This window comes from Bactrocera tryoni, chromosome 3 (assembly GCF_016617805.1).
Source record: "Bactrocera tryoni isolate S06 chromosome 3, CSIRO_BtryS06_freeze2, whole genome shotgun sequence".
NCBI classification, from domain to species: Eukaryota; Metazoa; Arthropoda; class Insecta; order Diptera; family Tephritidae; genus Bactrocera; species Bactrocera tryoni.
In genome coordinates, this window is record NC_052501.1 from 41,782,442 (window position 1) to 41,808,527 (window position 26,086).

General features: G+C 36.9%; 4 protein-coding genes across 7 annotated transcripts; 3 read left to right on the plus strand and 1 right to left on the minus strand.

Annotated features, from left to right (window-relative positions):
* Positions 1-777: 777 nt before the first annotated feature.
* LOC120773050 (NEDD4-binding protein 1) lies at positions 778-7,239 on the plus strand. The gene is made up of 6 exons (XM_040101981.1): positions 778-1,166; positions 4,068-4,142; positions 4,199-5,086; positions 5,170-5,369; positions 6,560-6,775; positions 6,835-7,239. The coding sequence occupies exons 1-6, from the start codon at positions 879-881 to the stop codon at positions 7,040-7,042; spliced, it is 1,875 nt and encodes a 624-aa protein (XP_039957915.1). The 5' UTR covers positions 778-878; the 3' UTR covers positions 7,043-7,239.
* LOC120773054 lies at positions 1,186-2,730 on the plus strand. The gene is made up of 4 exons (XM_040101988.1): positions 1,186-2,076; positions 2,133-2,251; positions 2,326-2,419; positions 2,482-2,730. The coding sequence occupies exons 1-4, from the start codon at positions 1,789-1,791 to the stop codon at positions 2,596-2,598; spliced, it is 618 nt and encodes a 205-aa protein (XP_039957922.1). The 5' UTR covers positions 1,186-1,788; the 3' UTR covers positions 2,599-2,730.
* A 517-nt stretch (positions 7,240-7,756) lies between the features above and the next one.
* Positions 7,757-25,847, minus strand: LOC120773053. Of its 2 annotated transcripts, none has more exons than XM_040101987.1 (3): positions 25,486-25,847; positions 25,366-25,411; positions 7,757-8,276 (listed from the first exon to the last, which is right to left on the minus strand). In XM_040101987.1, exons 1-3 carry the CDS (start codon positions 25,648-25,650, stop codon positions 7,945-7,947), a joined length of 543 nt encoding a protein of 180 aa, XP_039957921.1. In that variant the 5' UTR covers positions 25,651-25,847; the 3' UTR covers positions 7,757-7,944. The 2 variants fall into 2 exon arrangements, with proteins under 2 accessions (XP_039957921.1, XP_039957919.1); XM_040101985.1 differs by lacking the exons at positions 25,366-25,411; positions 25,486-25,847 and adding exons at positions 20,632-20,677; positions 21,477-21,836.
* LOC120773052 (aarF domain-containing kinase 1) lies at positions 9,618-14,503 on the plus strand. 3 transcript variants are annotated; one of them, XM_040101983.1, is made up of 3 exons: positions 9,618-9,707; positions 12,482-13,774; positions 13,842-14,503. In XM_040101983.1, the coding sequence occupies exons 2-3, from the start codon at positions 12,569-12,571 to the stop codon at positions 14,181-14,183; spliced, it is 1,548 nt and encodes a 515-aa protein (XP_039957917.1). In that variant the 5' UTR covers positions 9,618-9,707; positions 12,482-12,568; the 3' UTR covers positions 14,184-14,503. The 3 variants fall into 3 exon arrangements, with proteins under 3 accessions (XP_039957917.1, XP_039957916.1, XP_039957918.1); XM_040101982.1 differs by having other exon boundaries at positions 9,689-9,870; XM_040101984.1 differs by lacking the exon at positions 9,618-9,707 and adding an exon at positions 11,015-11,079.
* Positions 25,848-26,086: the final 239 nt, after the last annotated feature.

Sequence of the window (26,086 nt, forward strand, 5' to 3'; positions counted from 1 at the left end):
AAAAATCCTATTCCGAATATACAAAGGCACATTGCAGAATCTAGTGATATATGAATTTAAATAGAAATTATAAAATCTATTTAAGATTTACCTTCCCCAACAATTTAACGTCAAAATATTTATTTAAGTATTATAACAACTAGCACAGGGTTCCAATTATTTTTTACGTGTCATTGCACGAAAATAAACATGGGTTTTGGTCTGACATATTTTGCAGCCATTACAAATTTTGCGTGTGCTTCTTGTTGTGCCGTTGCACCAAGAAGAAAATTCTGCAATTCGTGCACAGTGCAAGGGTTTTGCAAAAGCAAGAGAATCCCCCTAATATATACATAAATTGTATGAAACACCAAATTTTCCTCAAACCAAAAATTTGTAAATTTATATTCAATTATAACTTATATAATATATGTACAATAAAAACTATTAAAATAAGCTTACATATTACAAAGGCTTACAAAGTTAAGGAACCTTGTTTTTCATTACATGTGGAACACAAACGCATCTAGCTGTGTTTGACAATTACATAGTCTTTTAGGGTGAAAAAGTTTTAAATGCACCGTTTTTGCTTCTATAGTAAGTTATCACTTATAAATATATATATTTCACAAAATTATAACAGTAACTCTGCTTACTGCTTCCAAATTATATTTATAAACTGATTTTTATTTATGTTTAATTTTGATGGAATCCTTAAGCCAACCGATTTTTGCGATGTTATTATTGTGAATGACACCGAAAATTAAGTTGCTTTCATCAGCTGTTGATTTTGTAAATTCAATCATATTTCGGTCATACCATAAACGTAATATTTTTTTGTATTTACACAATAAACTATTATTTCTTTTTCTAAGTTTTTTTCTACCCATAATGCTATAATGCGAATTGGTCGCAAGCAAAACCAAAAAAGGATTAGGCGAAGGGGCACCAAACGTAATAATAATAAAAGCATTGGTGCTACTGTTGTCACAGCTAACGATCCCAATGCACCTATTTTGACCAAACAGAAGCGTAAACGAAATAGAGGGAAAGCGCGCAAAAAGTTCCAGCGATTGTCAGCAAAAGAAAATCTAGCAACTCAAAAATTATTAACACAAAGATTGAACAACGGACAATCAGATTCAAAAGACAGTGGTCCCAGTAATTCACAAATAGTTAGTGCAATGGTAAGTGAGGTACAATATAATCATAACCATGGCTAGAGCTGTGCGTGTAATATTTCAAAACGTAACTTTATATCGTTTTGGTATTATGAACTATTTGCATTGACAATATCGGCGCGTGCGTAGTTAAAATAGTCACAAAAGTGTGGTTCCATGTCCTTCAGTGGTTACGGGGTTTACCCAGAATTGCCAACTTATATTTAATTTGGGCCTTTATCTGTTATGAGTTACTTTTAATGTTATGCCTATTTAATAATTCTTGTTAAAGTTATGTTTGTTAATCTTTATAGCTTTTGTAATAATCGTAGAACAACCCTACCTTTGGATTTTTTTAAATAATTTATTTTAAGACACCTGTTATTATAACATATTATAACGGTTAACAAGCCCATCCTGTTCGAAATCGCCACCCTTTTACCCAGCCTGCCCAAACCTACAAGTATGAATTGTCAAAAGTAAGACTGAAAAAAATCGTTTACTCAGGTTGAATCATCAATATTAGCGACAAGGAAAATTGTCTTCCGCGTAAATTAAAGATTAATTTCGCTTGTGATAGTGTATTCTTATAAATTAAACAAATCTTTATACGAAATTATTAAAACTGTGTGAACTTAAATAAGAGTAAATGGAAGAATTGTGGCATAAAGCGTGCAATCACTTCGCTGTCCCTGAGGATGTGGCCAAAAGCTGGTACACACGCATATATCAGCGACTTAATGAAAGTCATTCTAAACGTTACTATCATAATTGGAATGAAATGATGCAGCATAAACGCGAACACTTGCTGCATTGTAAGCCTGCCTTGGTTTTGGCCGCATTTTTCCAATATTACTCATATGATGGCATTCAGCCTTGTGCTAAAGAAAATTGTGCAGCATTTGAAGAATTTTGTTGCGATGCATCGTTGGATGATGTAAGTATTCAACTATTCCATTTGTAAACTTTAGCAGTTATTTTTCTTTCTTTTAGCAAGAGTCCAAAAACTCAATATTAAAACTTTTGGGCGACAAATCTGTGGAAAATGAACTAGAAACCACCTTTGAAGACGACGCTAACTTTCTGCAGGATTTGGATTTGGTCATATTAGCGTAAATATAATAATATTAACTATTTATAGATTAAAACATGTTTCAAATACTTATATTGTTTTTTAAATTTGTAGTGCCAGTAGTGAGAACTATAAACGTTACTGCCAATTACTTCGTAACGAATATGAGCATATGAGCGACGTGGATTATAAAAATATGCGTTTGAAGGTATTTTAAATATAATCCTAATAAATGTAATTGTAACGTCATTTTCAAATTTTGGCGTTTAGGTGCTGCAAACATTACTAAGCATACCAAATATTTTTTCAACAACGGAATTTCAAACACGCTATGAAGCTGCAGCTCGTGCTAATATGAAAGATGAAATAAGCACCCTTAAAGTATAATCGTTTATAAAATTGTCGGTTTTAGTGATTTAATTTCCGGAAAATTCGACTTTCAGATCTGTACGTAATATTTGATGAATTTCGAAATTAGAAATATGTAAACGCGTTGGCTTTATTATTTCATGATATATTAGACAGATACTATATGAAAAACATGTATAGCTAAAATCAAAAAATTTTAGAAGTTGCAACTCAATCAAATGACAGTTAACTGGAGAATTCCAAACAGTACTTACACGTACATATATATTTCAGATACATATAAGTATGTACATAGCTAGTAGTTAGGTTGCGTTCGCGGACATGATAATTTCGTATGTGTTGTTAAAATGTTGTATTATTAAACGCAGGTAAATCTCAACGGTGTCAAATCGAAAAAGTTAAGAGAAAATATTAAACCCACCTAGTATGTGTAATCCGGCTTAGTATTCAACAAACAACCGCTGCACCGCAAATGCACAAATGTTTACCAATTAAATATTTATGAAATTCTAATGTTGCCTATTTTCTCTGTATTCATTGTATGTAATATAAATGAAAATAAATTAGAAACAATGTGTTTTATTAAATTAACAGCTTGTTCTTTAGATAGATTAAAACAACAAACTTAAAATATATGAGTGAAGGTAAAAGAGATGTATAATGTTTTCTATGCATTTTATTTTTGCCTTCGCTCATAATTTTGGGACTGGCATTATTCTGTCAAAGAACACGCATATAATTATGTAACTACATGGATGGAGACCACGCAGGTAAGTATAAGAAACAACAAGCTAAGTAGTAAGCTATAAAACTGGTATAAAATATTCAAGGTCACGGGGTTGAGCTCTCTTCTATTATCAAAGTAATTGCATATGACAATAACAACGAGAAAATACGTTAATTTCGTTTGCCCGGTAGCTAGAATACCCTTCACAGGCATATTTCTTATAATATAAGAGGGTATATCTTGATTTTGATCGTCCAGTTTCTATGGCAGCTATGTGCTATATTAGTTCGTTATGAACATTTTCTTCGTATTTCGTGACAATATCCTCAAATGAAAAAGTTTCCATACATATAGTGGATTTTGATCGCTCAACTATTTCTTCGGACAAAATACCGTTGCCTCCTTCTGTGTGTTATGTGTTCTGTTATTTGTTCATGGCAAAAATAATATACATTGTGCAGGGTATAACAAAGTTATCAAGAATAATTCAATAGAAGAGAGTATACAACTACCGTCTTAAGGTGATTATACCAGTTGTTTATTCGATCCGCCACGCGCCAAATTTTGGCGAAGTGAAGAAATTTAGTATAAACTTGGAATTCATTTGGCATTGCAAATGTTAGCTTGTTGTTTTTGCAGGTAAGTCCAACTTATTAATAATTCCAGTGCACTTATTTACATTTTTCAAATTGCAAATTTGGCAACGGAACTTTTAATTTTTATTTTTTTGTTCATTTTCTATATTCATGCATTTCCAAAGACTCAAGCAGACGAGACGCCCACAACTAGCACTAAACGCAAAAGCGGTAGCTTCAACAAATTTCGCGATAATACGGTACATATAAAACAGGGAATATTTTTCTAATAAATTGTAAATTTTTTAATACACAGAAGCGCCGTTTACAGTTACGAAATAAGCGACTGAACCGAAGCACAACTAGCAGAGATTTAACGAGTGCCAGCCAGAGAGTTACCAAAAAGCTTCTGCGTACCATCAGACGACGTCAGTTACAAAATCAAAATAAATCAAAATTACAACGTAGTTTGAGAACTAAACTGAATATGGCTAATAAATGCGCGTCTCCAACATCCAACTTGCACAATTTAAGTCTGGAAGAAGGCGAAATAATCTCGGATGACGAGATTAACAATGTCAATTTAACTGCGAACACGTCCACGGATAATGATGATGACTGCATATGTGTTGAGCCACAAATCGAACAAATCATCATTGACGACGATCTGCCCAACACATCGCGTTCGAAAGCAAAAAATAACAATTCTTCCGGCTATGTTTCCATAATACAGCGTATAAATGGGCGCGGCACTCAAGACGCCGGCAAGTTACTCACTTCAACGCCTTGCGGCGGCGCAGCAGCACGAAATTCTTCACAAAAGAGTGTAGAAGATTTCACTGATTTAACTACCATGTTCTACGAAGATGTCTCTAGAATTAATACTCTAGACAGTATTAGATCGGAGGACACTTTCTCGAATTATACGCAGCAGTCGAGAGTAGTTGGGAATCCAAAGTCGAACTCGAGAAACCGTAGAAGAAATAAAAAGAAAAATCACACGGTTACATCGAAAGATGTCATAGTTCTGGATGACACCGTTAATGATTCCACGCTGAGACCTGCCTCAAATGCAGTAAATAGCAAAAATCAAGATGTGGAGATGGACGATTCTGTGATTTTCATCAGCGAAACCACCCGAAAATCAAAAAGCTCCTCGTCTGCATTAGACTTTGTGCCACTCAGTAGTGAAGATGTACCAAATGTAAGCGAAATCAATGCACAAATTTATACACCTGCACTTATTTTGAATTTTTGAAATGTTGAATTTTTATCATAATTTTGCAGCCTATTGTAGTTCCGGTGAGTCCGCCACGCACGCCGAGAAGAGCGGCTGTGAACAGTGGCCTCTTTACAACCAGCGAGAAAAAGGCATTGCTGGCCTACAATAACAACACATACAATCCAAATGCTGACGATCCAAAAGCGTCAGCGCAACAATCCCAGAAACGCTTAATACTCATCGATGGCTGTAATGTTGCATTTAAGTAAGTTTCTATCATTTATGAATTTTTATTACATACATATGTATATATACACGGATGTAATTATGAAATACTTTTAGTTTAATGATTCAGAATTAAAACTTCGGAAAATGACTTTAAAGGTAATAAGTTTCCGTCAGAAAAATCATTTACTGAAAGCTTTGTGGGTCTCTATGATAGCGTTGACCCTAACGGTATACTACAAATTTTGTAGGTTTTATTTTTTTATACCCTAAATAGGGTATATTAAATTTGCCTCAAAGTTTGTAGAAAAGGTGAAAAAACGGATACGTTTGAAATGTATATATGTATGTAACAATGTAGCCGTACCCTACTGTCTGTCTGTATATATATTTCTCTCCAAAAAACTGCTCATTGTCGGAACCGCCGATATCGAGCCACTGTAGCATGCTAAGCAAAATGATATGGGAATGCTCCAAGGAGCATCAAGAGGTCCTTCCTCAACTACGTCGACGACGTAAAACAATACGCCGACCTGACTTCGGACGCAACTAACTTCCGACATGCACTGTTCGCCATTCACAGTGGAGCCATTAACACTTTCATTGACTCCCTCTCAGTGAATAGCGTACTTGGAGTCAAACCACCTCCCATTGCAGACGAAAAGCTCGAGTTGCTGCGAGAAACGAGACTGACCCTTGCACAGCTTCGTTCTGGATAATGTAGCAGGTTAAATTCCTATTTATCCTGAATATACCCCGACATAACTAAATTATGTCCTGCATGCAATGAGTCTCCGCATGACACTGGCCACCTCTTTGCATGCTCCACTAACCCCACTCATCTGACACCCCTCTCCCTTTGGTCCGACCACGTCGAAACAGCACATTTCTTGGGCTCAACGTGGGATGACGTCGGTGACAACTTAGGTAATCCTTACTATCCTAACAGGGAATAGGTACCCTTTGCAACAACAACAACCGATCGATAGATTTCTTGTATGGAATTTTTTTAACTTGCTACTTACCGGTCCAAACGGATTTAGATCGCCAAAATGACAGCCCCTGGCCGAATAAAATCCGGGTTAATTCCGTTATCGCAAAACCAGGGAATTTATTTTACTTATCATTGTCACTTAAAACATTTTTAACACCAAATTTTTACTAACGACATATAATTATTTTTTTTTTAACTAACAAAAATAAAAAATTAATTTAAAACCTCCATTACAGCCACGCCCTTAACAGAGAATTTTCAGTAAAGGGTTTGAAAATTTGTATTGATTACTTTGAAAAAATGGGTCATGAAGTCAAGGCGGTTGTACCTCAATTTCGTATGCACAAATGTTCCGACTCCGCCGCCATGTTCGAATTGCACGGATTGGGTAAAATTGTGGTTACACCATGTAAAAATTTACCAGGGAAATTCACCATTAGTTATGACGATCGGTAAGTACAGAAAGTAGCGACGAAAAGCAAACGAAAGAGCTAATTTCTTCCGCTTGCAGTTTTGTCTTGCAGCTCGCTGCTGAAATGGATGCGGCGATTGTCTCCAATGACAACTACCGAGATCTTATAAACGAAAATGCCGCATTTAAAAAACTGATTGAGAATCGCGTTATCGGCTTTACCTGGTGCAATGACTTATTTATGGTTGCCAAAGACCCGTACGGCAAGTGGGGACCCTCATTGCAAACCATTTTGAATAGAACTTAAACCAACTACTTTAAGTGTGTAATTTTGTACTTTAGTCTTAGAAGGATTATTACTTACATATTTCTATATCTATATAATTTTTCAATTGCGGCCAAGTCGGCTTGTTGTATATATTAAACATCTCTTTTTTATATTTACTTGTATTAACTTGTAGTTTGTAAAGAGAAAACAAAAGAAGAAATGGATACAAGCATTGATTTGAATACTTCATTTATTTTTTTATATTTATTAATTAAGATTAATTTTGTTAATGAAAAATGAAATAAAAGAATTATTTATCTGCTTTCATAGACAATAAGCGTAAAGAACGTCGCCTTTTCACATCCCGTTTGCCACAACTTTTCAGTGACCCTGTAGACTTTTTGTTGACCTCTTTCGGTAATTTTGTGTTTTTGTCATCGCTTTGCTCCTTGGTAGCTTTTAGCAGTTCCTTCGAATGGTTCTCGATTAGTTCGACAACTTCGATGTATGGTTCAATAAGAACACAGTCTTCTTCGTTTTTACGATGTGGTTTTTTATTGTATTTTCGTTGTGTTGTTTCTTTGCTGTTGTCTTTTAATTGCTTAGTGCTCTTTGGTTTTGGCATATTATATGGCCCAATTATTGAATTACCGTAATTATTGATATGTATGTATGTCGTCGATTTTTCAAATTCTATTTTACATAAAGAGTACAGAAAAAAATTGATGATTTTTGACAAAGAAAAGAAAGCAGTTTCGCATCGCATATGTTTATATATGTATATATTTTGGTAAAGTGTACAGTATATAGCATTAGTTTTATATGTATATACGAATTGCTAGTGGTGGATCACTTGTGTAATAACTCCTTATTCAGTAGAATTGTACAACCATAACGTTAGTGATCCCATAGTATGTATGTATGTACATATATAATTTTTATTACTGCAGCGGCTGCTTTGGTGTTACGTTGGCTGTGTTGAGCACAACACTGCCTGTGGGTGCGGCATCGTTTGTATTGCGTCTCAAGTCGGTATGACTTTGGCCAATATCAGAGACACACGTTTCGATTGTTGTTGTGGAAGCAGTCATAGCATTAGCACCAGCTAAGGCACCTTCCTCCATCTGACGCAACTGTTGCTTTGCGTCGAGGTAATTTGCCATAGCGGACTCATATGTTGGCGGATTGTCGATACTGGGCGCTGTGTTTCCTGCGCAGTTTCCGTTGGCCGGTGGGTTGCATGGATTACCACTGCCTTGGGCACGTAGACGAGCTGCGTCGATAAATCAAAGGTAAAAAAATTAATTAATTAATTAATTAAAAATATATTTAACTGTTTTGCTGAGTTTCTTATAAGATTAAGCTTGTACAAAGTGGGACTACAATAAGAGCCGACAATTTTTTTTTTATATTTCTCAGCAATGAAATTTAAATCCACAAATATCGTGTTGAGTAATTGAAGTTTAAAAGTCTTAGCACCAGTGAAGTTTATCCATATATATTCCACATTTAAATGGAATGCTAGAGTACGTAGTTTGAAGTATCCGTACAAGCTAGTTCCACCGACCAAAGTAAGATTCGGAGGTGCTGTTCTAACGAATCTTACTCAATAAATACCAGTGGTGTGACTAACGTATACCGCTCCAGATACCAAAATGGCAAAATATTGTCTACATTTCGGCGCAAAGACAGAACGACTTGATTTATGAAAAACTACTCGTGCTTTTGGGTATGACTCACTAATGATCATTAGTTAAAAACAGCTATTTAATGGAAATGTGTTTGTTTTCGTTTAACCCAAATAACCCAGCGCATTAAAATTCATGCGGTTCAGTACCTGTTGAACTGCAGTACACAAAGCGACCTTAACAAAAAAAGAAAACAAAGCTAACTTCGGCTACATCGAAGTTATTATACCCTTTACAAATACAAAATATTGCTAACAAGAACTTTGATCGGTCGGTTTATATGGGAGTTATGTGCTATATAGACTCGACCACTACAATTCTTCGGAGATTGAATCGTTCTACTTCTTTATTAACGTAGACGCCGCCTACGCGCTTGTAACCGAGATTGTAAAGTTGCCTTGAGCAACACTTCATGACAAATTTTGGAAAGATATCTCATCAAAACGAAAAGTTCGTTCAGTTTGTATGGCAGCTATAAGCTATAGTAAACGGATATCGGCGTTTCCAACAAATAAGCAGTTTCCTGGTGAGAAAAGTACGTGTGCAAAATTTCAGTTCAATATATCAAACACTTGGGATCTAGTTCGGGTACATACAGACAGATATATATGGCTAAATCAACTCGGATCGCTGATCGTGATATGGTTTCCACCAAATTTTCCTTCTGGCTGCTACAAACTTCGTGGCAAACTTAACCCTATCCAGGGTATAAATATCTGACGAGCGTAAAGGTATTCAAATAATACATAGAAATATACGAGTAAAACAAAAATACAAAGAAAACAAATATGCAGACGGGAGTAAGAGCATAGAAAAACTCGCAATAGCGCAGCTAAAACACACACAGGGAGGTGCGGCGTCCAACCTCTCAACGAGAGCCAAACCGATAAGCATTATGAGCCAGTCAGTCGGGTGTTGTTGCTCACGGTAAACGCATGTGTTGAATGGCTGTGATAAGGTCAAAGTCGATGCTGTTGTCGTCATCGTTCTACTGCCATCGTCGTCATCAATAAACGGTATGAATTAAACCAATGTCAAAAGTCATGCAAACGACGGAGTTGTAGCATTACGCGGCGTGCTTATTCATTTATTTAACGGCGCTTCACTGCCACGGATTTTGTGTTGCAATTGATAGATTCTAACGATTTCACAAAAATTGGCAAGACTACATAATACTATGTAAGTGAAATTCGCACCGCTTCCACCAAACGTATGTGTGTATATTTGTATGTTTTTGTGCGCGAGTACTCGTCGGTTTGTGTGATTTAGAAAACGCAATCTAAATTATTTATTGTTTATGTAACCACGTCACACTGCCTCAGCAACGCATACTACTTCTACTGGCATTACCATGTCGCAGTTATTGAACGTTAAGCGATATTGCTGCTGGTTGTTATTGTTTTTACTGCCCTGGCATTGTGGCTTGGCATTGGTGGAGTGAAAGTCACGAAAAACAAACAATCAGCGGTGAGACAGCGTGCACCATTCTCTGCAGTTACTCTTTACGTTCCTCATGAGCGCTGCGTGAATATTTATTTTTTTATTTTCTATTTCTGTAATGCGCGATCAGCTGTTTGGCTCGGCGCCTAAATATATACAAACACATTCGCGCAAGCAAATACATATTTATTAACGCCAATGCTTGTGCGATTGTAATGTATTGCTACATTGTGTAAATGGGTATTTTTATGTTTCTCTAATTCTGCTTTTTTTGCCGTCCAGTTTCTTATCAGACCAGACTTGCCTGATAACACATGGCAAATGCTCAAAGTAGTAATGATGATTGATTAAAGTGACATTAAATCACAAGATTTTAACATTTGCGTCTTTCAATTGAACACATAGTTATTTATAAAGAAAGTTATTTGAGTTACGCGCACAAAGCAATCAAGAAATTATGTCAGATGCAAAATTTGTTCATACTATTTCGAAGATGAAAGAAAATAATGTAATTTACGATTATTTCAAAAAACTTGAGTGAAAAAGAGTGAGAGCGAGAGCGTAGTACAGACGAAATCAAATATTACTCAGAGCATTATAATTAGTTATTAAAGACATATAAATATTCGGTGTGTTTGCAGCAGTTTTAGATCCTTAAAAAGGCCGAGAAAGACCGAAAATCGTTTTTACCATTTTCCGCGCATAGTAATATACATAAATATGTACATATGTACAAGAAAGTATCGGAAATTTATAAATAAAACGAACATTTTTCAAAGAAACATCCATTTGAAGCGATGCACATGTGCCAACGCTTCTTCCAATCGTCAAAACATTTTTTATAGGCACTTTCCGGGATGGCCTTCAGCTCTAGCGTCGAATTAGTTTTGATGTCTTCAATTGAGTCGAAGCGGGTTCCCTGAAGTGAATATTTCAGTGTGGTGAAAGGTGAAAGTCACAGGCGGCCATATCAAGTGAATACGGTGCTTGCTCAATGATATTTATTAAATGTTTGGCCAAAATTTAACACAAATACGTTGATTTAAATTTTAAAATTCGACAAACACTACTGAGGTCGACTGACATAAACAGCTGTTGTAAACACACTGGTTACAGATCGCGCTAATTTTTGGCTCATAATTAAGGACAGTTGTACTAACTTAAGAAAATAAATTTACCTGTCTTCCATATAAGCGGGAAATGTGAGGGGAAATGAAGAATTCCCGATACTTTCTTGACAGTGTGTATATACATATGTATTTACATATTTTTATATCATCAGAAAATAGAGATTTCATTAAATATAAAAACTACGGACTATTTTTTAACTGAAATTTTTACTTAAGAATTTTTGATTCAAAATTAGGTTTTTTTTTTTTTGATTTTAAGTCGAAAGAGGGTTTCTTCCATAATATTTTAATTTAAAAATACGGTATGTTTGGGACATAAGAATGTAAGTTTCCTTCTAATTTCGTGAAAGAAAATGGTTTGTGCAAGATAAAGAAACCAAAGTCTTAGATATTTCAATGTTTCACATCATATTTGAGGTTATGTGAATATACATATCTCGGATAAAAAAGTTATACATCTTTCCATTACCCACAACATGGCCATATAACTATAGGAGTCGTAGTTTTGCTGGAAATCGAGATAAACAATGCCCTTGAAAATTGCACCACCACCCTCCTCTACCTCTTCACGACCAGAGATCGCACGTAAATTATTTTTCCTGTAATGTTTGTTATTTTAGTTTTCGTTTCCGAAGAGTTTCAATCTTCTATGAATATCTTTCTTTTTTGTCACTTTTATATCTGCACTAGTCTCTTTGTATTTTGTGAAGGATATAATAGCTTCGGTATCGAAGTTAACGTCTATTCTTGATTTTTTAGATTCTATAAAATTCCAATAAGCAAACAAAAATCCGCCAAGTTTTCAGAGTGACTTCAAATTTAATATTTATAAGTGAGCATTTTTTAGGTAAAAAATTGGTTGAACTTGTTTAATTGATTTATAAGGTTTAACTCAACCTCAAAGTCACTCTATCTACTTTTTATAGTCAGTTGATTGTCAGTGAAAGAAATATGAATTGTTATGCAGACTTTCGGCGTAATGTCTTGAAATTAGAGTAGTTAAACCGAAAATTTTTATTCGTACATTTAAACACTTGTGCATCAAAATATAAAATTCTACGAGTATCGGTGGAGAACGTATTTTTAGCATATTTAATGCCCTGTCACAACACCTTATTAAAATCACATCACAAATCTCTATGTGTGGCACTCACACCTCTTTTATCTCTGCGCAATATTTGCTGAACACATCACATTGATTATCTTCTATGTATTTGCAGCTTCCTCACTTATCTTCCCTGGTACGCTAAAAATCTGTTGCTTTTCGCCAGCTGAGTAAACAGAAACGAGTCAACAGTGTGCCATAAATGTTCCGACGTGTCCTTTCGTACAGCATAATTGGCGCCGGCGTCGTCAGCACCGGTCTCAGCCTACACACCAACGACTATGATGTCAATTCGTTGGGTATTGTGCGTCTCAGCCGTTCGGCAATCACCGTTTTCGATGTGGCGCTCACCTACAAACGTGAACTCTACTATAGGGAGTGGGACAAAAGTACGCCCGAATACAAAGCGGAAAAGAGTCGTGTACATAAGATAGCCGCAGAAAAGCTGCTCGACCTCATTTGCGTCAATAAGGGTGTTTACATAAAGACCGGTCAACATATTGGTGCACTAGAGTACTTATTACCCAAAGAATTCGTGCAAACCATGAAGGTACTACACTCGAATGCGCCACAAAATCCCGTCGAAGATCTGTATAAAGTCATACGGCAGGATTTGAAACGTAACCCTGAGGACATTTTTGCAACATTCGAGACGACACCGCTTGGTACCGCCTCACTAGCGCAGGTTCACAAAGCGACTTTAAAGACGGGCGAGGTGGTCGCTGTCAAAGTACAACATCCTTATGTGAAGGGTAACTCACGTGTGGACATGAAAACAATGGAGGTTTTAGTGAAACTTATGGCGCTGGTTTTTCCTGACTTCAAGGTGCAATGGTTGGTCGATGAGTCCAAAAAGAATCTGCCTATCGAATTGGATTTCCTAAATGAGGGCAAAAATGCCGAAAAAGTTGCCAAACAATTCCAGAAATATTCATGGTTGCGCGTACCGAAAATTTACTGGGAACTAAGCTCACCGCGTATACTAGTCATGGAGTATCTCGAAGGTGGACAAGTCAACGATCTCGATTATATTAAAAAGCATAAAATCGATCCATTCACTGTGTCCAATAAAATCGGCCAACTTTATTCGGAGATGATCTTCACAACAGGTTTCGTGCACAGTGATCCACATCCTGGCAATATACTGGTGCATAAAAGTCCAAAGGGACAAGTGGAAATCGTATTATTAGACCATGGGCTCTATGCAAATCTAACGGACAGATTTCGTTATGAGTACTCCAAACTTTGGCTTAGCATTCTGAATGTGGATCGCAAGGCGATGCGTGTTCATAGTCAGAACTTGGGCATCAAAGGTGACTTGTATGGATTGTTTGCGTGTATGGTAACGGGTCGTCCTTGGGAGACGCTTATTCAGGGCATCAACAAAGTCAAATACTCCAAAGAAGAGGTTGGTAGTTGCATTAGTTAGCTTTCTTTAAATATATAATAATTTCTATAACTTCGTTATCACACAGAAAGCTACGCTACAAAACAATACCTCACTCGTATTACCGCATATTTCCGATGTGCTGGAGCAAGTCGATCGTCAGATGTTGCTCATACTGAAAACCAACGACCTGATACGCGGCATTGAGGCTACGCTTCGCACACAAAACCGCATGACCGCCTTCTGGGTAATGTCCAAATGCTGTGTACATTCGACGTTCAACGAACAGAGGTCGCTTAACACAGCGCGCTGGACCGCTCTGCGGTTGGCGGTGCGTGAGAAATGGGAGATATTCAAATTAAACATCTACTATGTGTATTTGGGTGTCGTGAATTTCGGTTTCTTGGCGGCGTTAAAACAGATTTTATAGAGTTACGGGTAACTAAGTAACTATGGCTTAGCAAATGAAGATCAAATATTTCAAGTTTTTTCGTAATTGCTTTTGAAGTTTATATATGTATGTATAAGTAAATTATGATTGTATGCGTGTACATATGTATGAATTGTGTTGATTTATTTTTTAACTTAAAAATAGCCATTTTTCGATGTGAAACTTTTTGCAACTAAACGACAAGGTAACTGCAGCGTACAAAACAATTTAAGTTATTACATAAGCTAACATCCAGCGAGTAATCTAATAAATTATAACAACAATAAAATGTATGAATTTCTATATTGATAAATAAGCGAGTAACCGCACTTTATTTTTGGAAATTTTTTGATTATAAATAATTGCTTGATTTCCTTGTAAATACAGGTAATAATAGTTCGCCGTTATGTGGGTGGTAACGTTTTCCAGAATGTGTGAAAAGTGCTTAGTTATTGCAAAAATTACCACATATTTAATGTCTGAATATAAAATTGTTGGTGCGGATCATTTATGAATCGTCGTATAGAGGAAAATTTAATTTGTTTAAATTGCTAGATGCTCTTTTTGAGCTCGTATTTCCTATGGCTCAATAAACTGAAATTGCTAACTTACAGAAAATTTTATTGAGTTTAAGCTGGAACACTGTTTTACTATAATCTACCATTTTGTATTCTATTCCTTGGGAATATCAATCTAGCACAAATCCAAAAGGAAGCAATGCTTTGCAAACATTCAAGTATTCATTACAAAAATTGTATTTTGATCTGTTAACTTGTCCTATATATTAGCTATATACTATAGTGATCCGATCTCAACAATATGCTTAGAAGTTGAAGCGTCGCCTTAAATATTCTTGCCAATTTCGTGATAATATCTCTTTAAAAAAATTTTCCATATAAAAACTGGAATTTATTCGATTAGTTTGTATGGCAGTTATATGCTATATGCGTAGTGGAAAAATATTGGAACACGAAAGTGGAACATTGCGAAACTAAATACTTCGAAATTAATCTCCGCAATAGAGAACCAGAGAGTTGAAGAGGGATGCGAGATGCATTTGCAGGCAGAAAAAGAGAAAGGCCGAAATGTGTGAGTATGAAGAGCTTGACAAGCTGGCCGACAGGGATAACAAAAAGTTTCAAGACCGGTGCATACTCTTGTAGAACCCCCAGAGGTGATCTGGAACCGATGCTCAGAGCATACTAAAATTATTGAGGGAACATTTCTCCAGTCTGCTGAATGGCTGTGAAAGCATAACGCCAAGAGAAGGCGAACTTGATTCTCCAATCGATGACCGTGGAGCAGATGTTCCCTTGCCAGACCAAAAAGAAGTTCGAAGAGCAATCACCCGTCTGAAGAATAACAAAGGGACGGGGACCGATGGATTACCGGCCGAGCTATTCAAACACGGCGACGAAGAACTGATAAGGAGCATGCATCAACTTCTTTGTAAAATATGGTCGGACGAAAGCATGCTCCACGATTGGATTTTAAGTGTGCTCCGCCCAATCCACAAAAAAGGAGACCCCACAATCACCGCCAACTACCGTGGGATAAGTCTTTTAAATATCAGATATGTTCGATCGATCGGTATTGTGTGAAAGATTAAAGCCCACCGTCAACAAATTGATTGGACCTTATTAGTGTGGCTTTAGATTTGGGATATCAACAACTGACCAGATATTCACCATGCCCCAAATCTTGGAAAATACCCGTGAGAAGGGAATCGCCTTTATGCCGTGATGTTTGAATTTGGTATCCCCGCAAAACTAATACGTAACGTTGAGCAATACCAAGAGGTCCGTCAGGATCGGGAAAGACTTCTCCGAGCTGTTCGATACCAAATGAGGTTTCAGACAAGGCTACTCCTTTTCGTGCGACTTCTTCAATCTGCAGCTGGAGAAAATAATTCGAGCTGCAGATCTTAATCGAGCAGGTACAATCTTTTAAAAGAGTGTACAACTGCTGGCGTATGCCGATGATATTGATATCATCGGCCTCAACACCCGCGCCTTTAGTTCTGCTTTCTCCAGACTGGACAAGGAAGCAAAGCAAATGGGTCTGGCAGTGAACGAGGGCAAGACGAAATATCTCCTGTCATCAAACAAACAGTCGTCACACTCGCGACTTGGCCCTCACGTCACTGTTGACAGTCATAACTTTGAAGTTGTAGATAGTTTCGTATATTTGGGAACCTTGCCAACAGGTGCTACTTCGGACTGAGTAGGCAATTGAGAAGTAAAGCCCTCTCTCGACGAACAAAAACCAAACTCTACAAGTCACTCATAATTCCCGTCCTGCTATATTGTGCAGAGGCTTGGACGATGACAACAACTGATGAATTTACGTTGAGAGTTTTCGAGAGAAAAGTTCTACGAAAGATTTACAGTCCGCGGCGAATATCGCATTCGATGGAACGATGAGCTGTACGAGATCTACGACGACATTGACATAGTTCAGCGAATTAAAAGATAGCGGCTACACTGGCTAGGTCATGTTGTCCGAATGGACGAAAACATTCCAGCTCTGAAAGTATTCGACGCAGTACCCGCCGGGGGAAGGAAAGGAAGAGGAAGACCTCCACTCCGTTGGAAGGACCAATGGAAAAGGGCCTGGCTTCGCTTGGAATTTCCAATTGGCGACTCCTTGCGAAAAGATGAAACGACTGGCACGCTGTTGTCAGTGGCGTAGCTACAACTTCGGGCGCCCGGAGCCAAGGATGTTCTGCCGCCCCCCCTTATCTACCTACATACCTACAAGTTTCATGAGGTGGTTCGAACAAAAGTTAATTACATATTACAAAATATCTTCGATATTAAGTATATAAAATTTAGGAACTAGAAGCCACGCAAATTCTGAAGTTCCAAAATTCTCACAATATGGTTTTTGAGGAAATTGATAGTAAATTTACAATCTTATTATAAGCCATAGAAAAAACCCATTTTCGCCCTATATCTTGTACACTTTTGACACAATTTGCAAGAATTTTTGCCCGAATTGCAGTTTTAAAATACCATTTTTGTAAATTTGGAGAAATAAAAGTATTTGTTAGAAAATTATAGAACTAACCAGAGACTCATACAATGACAAACTCGTCGAAATTAAAGAAAAATGCCAGCAACTTGCCGAATCCTATCCAGATGACTTGGATAACGAAGATTTATCCAGTGACATCCAAGACGTCCTACTTTTATTAAAGAGAGCGAAGAAAAACAAAGAACAAATTGGATTTTCGCCAGAAAAAATTTTATTATACATTTCTTCAATGGGACTGGAGGCCTACAAGGCGTTAGCGACGGCTTTAAGAATACTACTTACTATACCTGTATCAGTTGCATCTTGTGAAAGATCTTTTAGCAAACTTAAATTGATCAAATCTTACTTGAGATCGACCATGAGTCAGAGTAGACTGTCCAATCTTGCGATTCTCTCAATAGAATGTGAAACTACTTCAACTTTAAATTACAATGATATGATATGTGATTTTGCAGCGATCAAAGCTAGAAAAGTGCATATTTAAGTTCTATCATTAATCTAAGCCAAAAGATATAAGACAAATTCAAAGACTGAAGAGTATTCGAGTAAAAATTAATTTGCTGATTCTACATGAGATCCAGACTCAGAGAGGTCGCATCCCGAGAAGCCAAGCAATATAAAACAGCAGAAAAGAAGCTGAAGCACGCCATCGATGATAGCAAAAAGAAAAAAATCGGGGGGACTACTCGAGAATATTAAAAAAAAGCCCCTGGGGACTTAAGTACGAAATAGTAATAAAGAAACTCGGTGCTCGAGCAAAGCCACTTGACTTAACCGTTGCCAAAATGAATCACATCATAAACGCAGTCTTCTCCACACACGAAAAAAGGGCTAGTGATCCGGAACACACTCTAAGATTTCCGCAAATCCCTCAGTTTACCCTCGTATAGCTGCAACCAGCCACTGAAAAGCTCAAGGCCAACAAATCACCCGACCCGGACGGGATCGCAACAGAAATCCTGAAAATAATAGCTGCAGAGCGACCGGCAGTACTAATGAATATTCGTATATACAACACCTGCCTGCGAAGCCCAGACCTGTGGAACATCTGCTTTGGCTATACTAATACTAAAACTCGAAATACCAGACGTAGCGTATTTAATTGACTACGCGGACAACATTGCAGAAGTAATTACAGTACGAAACACATAAGAAGCGTGAAGAAAGCTTAAAGTGATACCGACACAAGCATGTCTCGAACAACTACTAATATTCTTAGGACAAAAAAGCATAAACTACGTAGGCGTAAGACTCGAACCCAGACTATTCCTCTGGGTATATACATATATATGTATTCACACTTCCACTTCCACCATTAAGGCTGCTAACATAAGTTGCTATAATCACCAAAAGAAAGTGTGATAAACTACGAAGAAAAGTGTGGTAATGTGATCGCTTGAGAAAAAGTTATTATGATGATGATGAACCACACTAGAAGGTCTAGAAGTATTAGAAGTGCAATTCCTTATGATGGTTGATTCAATTTCTGCTGATACTTCATATTATCACCTTAAGATAGATGTAAGTAAACGCTGTTGTGGGGATTATTGAATTTTTCAGTCATGTAGACTACAGTCTAGCAATAGACGGCACCTTTTGTAGGTTTGACACATTTTCCGACACATCGTGCTGTTTCGACAAATTGGCTTCGATTTTAGTAAGGAGTGTGGAAAGAGTTAGGAGACAGTCGAACGAATGTGTTTTTAGACGTATGATTTTCGGAGTCAGTTTTTTTTGAAAACTGTTACTTATACCCAGTTTGGTTTGTCATTTCGTAACTAGCAGACTTACTCCGGAATAACGTTTGCAAATTGTTAAAATTTATTAACAAAATAATGGTTTGGTTCACATGCCGAGATGGAGCCGTGCCTACCCACTTTATGGAAGGTTTTTGGATTTTTTGTTTTGGTTTGCGGGCTTATAAATACACAACTCGTGTAAGGATTGAATTCGAAGAAAGCGCGTAAAACGTTTGGTGAATAGACCCAAAACTATATGCCCACCGATCTCGATTTTCTCAAGAAAAAAATCGAAAATTTTCAGTCTTGAAACTCACGTTTGGTTGAATGGGTTCGTTAATAAAATAATTCTTGCATTTGCAGAGATGATAATTAGCATGCCATTGTTGAGGCGTCATCACGTCCTCAAAAATTCACTGTTAGGTGTGCTCTCTGGGCAGAGGAAATCATTGACCTTCAAAAATATAGCCGGTCTTAACGTTAACGTCAATGGGGAACGCCATAGAGCCATGATTAATAAGGTTTTGGTGCTTGAATCGGAGAATGTTAATGGCGACGACCTTTGGTTCCAAAATACTAGCACTACATACCATACAACCATTGAAATAATCAATTTATTGAAAGAGACTTATACGGCCCCATTGCATGACTATTTTTTGTCGGTTTATCTGAATTTGTTTAGCTACGTAGGTAAGATCGAGTTGATTCAACGACTTATTACTTGGAAGAGAATATTCGAAAAGTTATTGCTAACATATGGCCGCAATTGCTCCAGCAAAAGCGGTGCTGGAATTTGAATTACTGGTCCCGAAACGTTCAGAATGCTGGAAAGAGCATTCGGTGATAATTATTTGTCGCGAGCAAGCGCTTTTGATTTGTACAAATGATTCAAAGAGAGAGAACGTCTGTGACACAATACTTTCCGACTAACAAGATGTCATGAAACGTATTTTTACTGGCGATAAGTTTTGGATTTATGCTTACGGCCCGGAAATAGACGATCAATTAAATATCGTGGCAAAGGTGAACCGAAGTCGAAAAAACACGTGAAAACAGGTCAAAATATTGACAGTTTTCTTCGTTAACGAGGTGTTGTGCATTCAGAACTCCTTCCGACCGGCCAAACTGTCAACAAGGCATACTATATGAGTATTATGCGTCGTTTACGCTAAGCTTTTTGTAAAAAGATCACGGAATTATGGGTCGACAACTCTTGGTTTTCGCACCACGATAATGCACCGTCGCATACTGAATTGATTCTTCGAGAGTTTTTCGCAAAATTTTCAATCAATATCGTGCTGCAATCACCGTATTCGCCAAATTTAGCTCCGTGTGACTTCTGCCTATTCTGCTCCGGGGAAACCGTTTTGAGTTAATTGAACACATTAAACGTGATTTGCTACGCGCATTAAAGGCTATTCCGGAAATTGACTTTAACAGCTATTTCGAAGATTAGAAAAACGATGGTACCATGGTACAAGTGTATTGGGACCAAGTGTATTGGGACCAAGGAAGATTATTTTGGAGAATAAATTAAAAATATAATACATAATATATTTGGCTATATCAACAGATATACGTATACTATTACAAAAGTAGGTACATAAGTAAAAAGTAATAAAAAAAAATTTAAATCTCTGCATAACATCCCTTAACGGGATATGTTCAGTTACCTCTTTGCTTTTGTGCCGCTAAACGTTTAGCACGTAGACGGGCAGCCTTCTTGGTATAACGGTATGCATATGCGTGATAAGAAAAGTAAAATAGAATTAGCACAGATCAAAGTTAATCCAAACAATACAGGGTTTGTCCGGAAAGTAATAGGACTGAGTCGATTTAAAAAAAAATTATAGAACTAATCGTTACAATTCTTTAAAAACTTTCAAAATAGACTCCTTCTGCGTCGATGCAGCACTGCCGTCGCGAATTCCAAGCATTGAAGGCGTCACAGAAGGCATTCTCTGGAAAAGCCTTGAGAGCCGAGAGGCATGCTGCTTGGATCACCTCTATCGCCTCAAAATGCTTGCATTTCATCGGCCTTTTCAGGAAAGGAAACAAAAAAAGTCCGGGGGGGACACATCTGGGATGTAGGGCGGCTGCGGAAGCGTTGGGATACCGGCCTTGGTTATGTAGCTGTTCACAACAACAGCGGTGTAAGCCGGAACGTTGTCATGGTGCAACTTCCAATCGGGTGCGAAGTCTTGGTAAGCCTGCTTGATCATACGAAACGTCTCTGTCGCGGATTTACAGAGTTTCACACAGAATTTAACCGCGTAACTCTGCTCTAACGGACGCTGTATTTTTGGCTTGCACCACTCACAGAAACATGTCGCGCGAAAATGTTTGTCCTGACTTTCCAGATGCTCGCAGACAACTGACCAGCCACTCATTCGTTAGCTAGGAGCGCCCTCTATAAAATCCAGTTGCGGCGGAAGAAAAGCAGTCCTATAACTTTCCGGACAAACCCTGTATTCCAAAAAACATACATTTTTATATATGTATGTGTGTATTTACGTACATAAACCGATCCAATGGCAAACAGAAGGAAAACCATTATATATAAATAAAATAATTCATCCCAGTACCAATAATCGCCATAGGTAATAATGGTCGGGTCGGTTGGAAATTGAATTTGGCAACACGGCATTGTAAATGAATAATTAAAGCCGGTAGTTGATGTTGAGTTGTAGAATGGTGTAGTTTGATTATTAGACGGATCGGAGCTTTTGTTCACGGTGACATTCTGTAAATGTGTGGCGATAGTCGTTGCGATGGTTGTACCGACCGTTGTACCGACCGTGGTAATGTTTGCCGACATTGCGGACTATTTTGAAGGATACAAACGTTGCGTTTCAAAGTTAATGTTCAACTAACGCTTGAATTCAATCGAAATTGTCACACAAGTAACGGTAACGGTAATTCATGTCGTTTTCGATAAATTTCGGGAAATATTTGCGAATTTTATCTAAGGTATAGGATTTTCTCCGTTGAAATAATGACAAATGACTTGATAAGATACCGTTATAAACTTGCTTACATGTATTTTTAGGTAGTTTGACACTTATTTCAATTTGTAGTAGCCAATATTTATTTTTAATAGCATTTTGTGCAGATTGAACAATAATGGCACGGAATTTTTGTTTTGCCGTATTTGTATAATTATAATTATACCCTGAACAGGATATATTAAGTTTGACACGAAGTTTATAACACTCAGAAGACCGTATAAAATATGTACATATATAAATGATAAGCATGACGAGCTGAGCCGATTTAGCCATGTCCGTCTGTATACTTATATAGCTGAGTTTTTGAGATATCAATCTGAAAATTTGCACACGTTTTTTTCTCTCCAAGAACCTGCTCACTTACCGGAACCGCCGATATCGGCTCTCTATAACATATAGTTGCCATGCAAACCGATCAAACTCAGGTCTTTGCTTTAGACAAGACAAGATCCCCGACGAAATTGCATATAGTACCTTTGTAGCTGATATACAAACTCATCGATCAAAATCAAGTACTTGTAAGGAAAGCTTGAAGCTGTAAGGGGTATCAAAGCTTCGAGGCAACCGAAGTTAACGTTTTTCTTGTTTTAAATACAAACAAGATAAATAACGGAATTCATATAATACCAAGGATCCAGACACGTGGCTAAGGTATACAATAAATATTACTGTAATAAACTATTGAATATAATTTATTAAGATGAAAAAGTTATTGTCGGTATAAGGATCCAAGGGATTAAGACTTGAACTTGAGGTCTAAATTTGAAAATGATTGATACAAATTGATGTTCATGGCAAAATAAAACTTTAAATTTAAATCGCAAATGGACATTATTTGACTTTGAAACATTTCTCCATTAAATTCCTTATTCAAGGTGTTTTTTTCGGTGAACTTTTTGTTGACCAAATGTAATTTCTAGAAAAGAGCAAAACAGCACCAGCTTTTCGTTGGCGTTTAAAGTTTACATTGTTCTGTGCAATCTTTCGTGAGAATATTGTTATATGTGAACTATCCTATAAGATATTATCCTATTTTAAGTCGGATCAAAATGTACGCTCTCTTTTACAAATTAAATACCAACATCGCCTTCCAACGACCAGAATACTTTAATGTCTCCCAAACGGAGATCACAACAACTAAATATATCCTTCTTTATCTGACAAAGAGGTGGTTTACAACAAAAAAACAAAAAAAAAAATAATATTTACACATAGTATGCACGGAGAGCCAAGCAGCATTGAATTCACTTAAGTTTCTAAAAGCTTCATCGAAGATAGTGAAGTAGTGCCCTGATTTATTAGTGGATCCAACATCCTATTTCACGATAAGCCTGCACTGGGTTCCTGACAACTGTGAAGCAGATGTTTTGGCCAGAACAAACAATCCTATATTTGGACTTCGATAAAGAGGGAATAATAATCGATTAAGATGTTATAAATATAGCTGAAACAGGTCCAGCACAAGGACACAATAAAATGAGGGGATTTTACCCCAGATGGTTCTGATAGGGGTCCGTAAAGTATGTATGCGTGTCGACAGAAATCCACCTTAGCTACCCCTACTTGATTTCAAACCGATAATGGAGTCTAAAATGTCATCAGATAATTTAAGAAGTTTCTCTTAACCTCTAAAAAAGCAAAAAACAATAGAGAATAGAATTTTTAGTCAAATATGAAAGTGTGCACAGTGTAGATCAACAACAAAAAATCAGTATGGCACTCTCGCTAGTTCCTTTTATATGCCGTAGCGGATTAAAATCCAGACTTGACCACGATATAGCCAACATATCTTATATTAGACCTATGTTTCACGTAAATCCTCTCATGACATTAACTGTCTTGCATGTTCCTACAAACCAACTCTATGTAACTTATTTTCCCAATGGTTTTTGGCTCCATCGAAACAGTTTTTAGCACATGGCTGGCAATACTTAGAACACTTTCCAAATAATAAAGATTTGATAACAGTTGCTTAGGAGTGCAGAATGAAATAACGTTCGAAATTTCAAACAATATTCCATGTTCCAGTTATACGAGTACCTAAGAACACGGAAGCAAATCTGTAAGTTATATAGTAGGTTCTGTTATGATTTATGTTTTATCGAAGTAATTTATAATTAGACCCATTGAAACTTAAAAAAAAGCATCACGAACTGCTTGAACTATCTAGATATAAAAAGAAGTTGCTCAAGTTTTATTGGAGCAATAGACAACTTGTTTGGAGGACTACGAATATATGTTGTGAACGGCTGAACAACTGCTTCCATTACCTATATTTTAGTCACCGGCGATACGACATGTCGAAATATAAAATAGCTACAGCCCCTTGATAACATGAAGAAAATATTGAAGTTTCCAAGAAACAAAAGGATCAAGCCCGAGTATATTAAAACAAGAAAAAACGTAACTTCGGTCTGTTTGTAAGGTATGTTGTAGAGATCCGATCTGAACAATTCGTTCTGATATTATGACATTGCTTTTGAGAATAATCCTATCTTTTCTAATAATCAAATAAGAAAGTTTTCCCTACAAGGTCTTGATTCTAATTGTTCAGATGGGATGGCAACTACAAGTACAGGGTGGTTCAAAACTAATCCTTCTATCAGTAGATGCTATAAATTTTGCAATTGACCTCTAATTATGTTTTGACATTTGTGTAGTAAACACATGCGAAATACACTTAAATAAACAATGGTACACTACCCTGCGTGCCAGAACCGATATGCGGAAGGATGCATTTCCCGGGCGCCTAATCTCCCTTTTTGGCGGTTTGCACTGGCCAGCAAGATCGCCTGATTTGACCGCGCCAGACTTCTTTTTGTGGGGCTTTTTGAAGTCGCGGGTTTATGTCAACAAGCCTCAGACTTTACAGCTCTTAAAGACAATATCCGTCAAGAATGTGAGGACCTATCGCCGGAAGTTCTGGCCAAAGTGATGGAATATGCCATAAAAAAAGGCTCTCAAATGGCAATCAACTGTGGCGGCGGCCATTTACAAGATATCAAATTTTCGACTTGATCTAAAAAAATTTAAAAGACCAAATAAAAAAAATCCACAAGCAGAATCAAAGTTTTTTCATTTTTTAAAAAAGTTTTTCATTTTCCAAAAAACATCGGAATGTTATTTTTGCGCCACCTGTTATATGCTATATTGGCACGATATCGGCTCTCGACAAATGAGCACCGTTTTCGTGAGAAAACGACGTGAAAAATATTTGGTCGATATCTCCATTATTTCGCGTATATACAAACGAACGAACAGACGGACATGGCTAAATCGACTCAGCTCATCATATACTTTATAGGGTCTCTGACGTTTCCTTCTACTTCGTGGGAAACTTAAGATACCCTCTCTAAAGTTTAAAAAATAACGATTTAAGTATCTAATATGAATATTTACCTGGTTGCAATAGTCTATATGCTTTTCGTTGAGCTTTAATTATCATCTTCAATAAAGTTAAAGGGATTTTTTTCATTAATAGCACAATCAATCATAACTAAACTTTTTTTAGTACAATACCTTCACGAACAGTATACATAATCCCACTAGAAGAACAAAGAGCACGACCAGATAATGATAAAGCCCAAACCAATTACAACAATGGAAGTCGGATTGAGTTTGCGTCGTTGTCGTATTGCTTAATAGATCATTTACTGGCGTGGTGCTTTCGAAATTATTCAACATCGCAAAACCGTTAAATACGATTATGAGCAAAAAGATATATGAAGACTAAACAGTATATAAGAATAGTTTTTAATTAAAAAATTTGGATGCGTTTGGACTCTAAAATTAAACAAACAATTTATAACAACTCTCTATTAGTTTATGGCTGCTCCTAGTTATTCGCCAACCGTTCGTTGTACACAAATTTCACAACTGTAATTTATTCCACGAAAACGCTACACGCTCAACGGTGTCGTAGAGTGAGGAAATTACTTTCAAATTAAATTCAATAATACTGTGAGTCAACTATTAGATATTAATTAAGCTCCTTCCTATATTGTTTTTGTTGTGTGAATTGTTTATCATTAAAATTAAGGGTAAAAGTACGAAGGAAGATAAGATACAGAACATGCTTCGAATAGGCTTTATTTAAGGGGGTGTATAAGTAAAATAATCT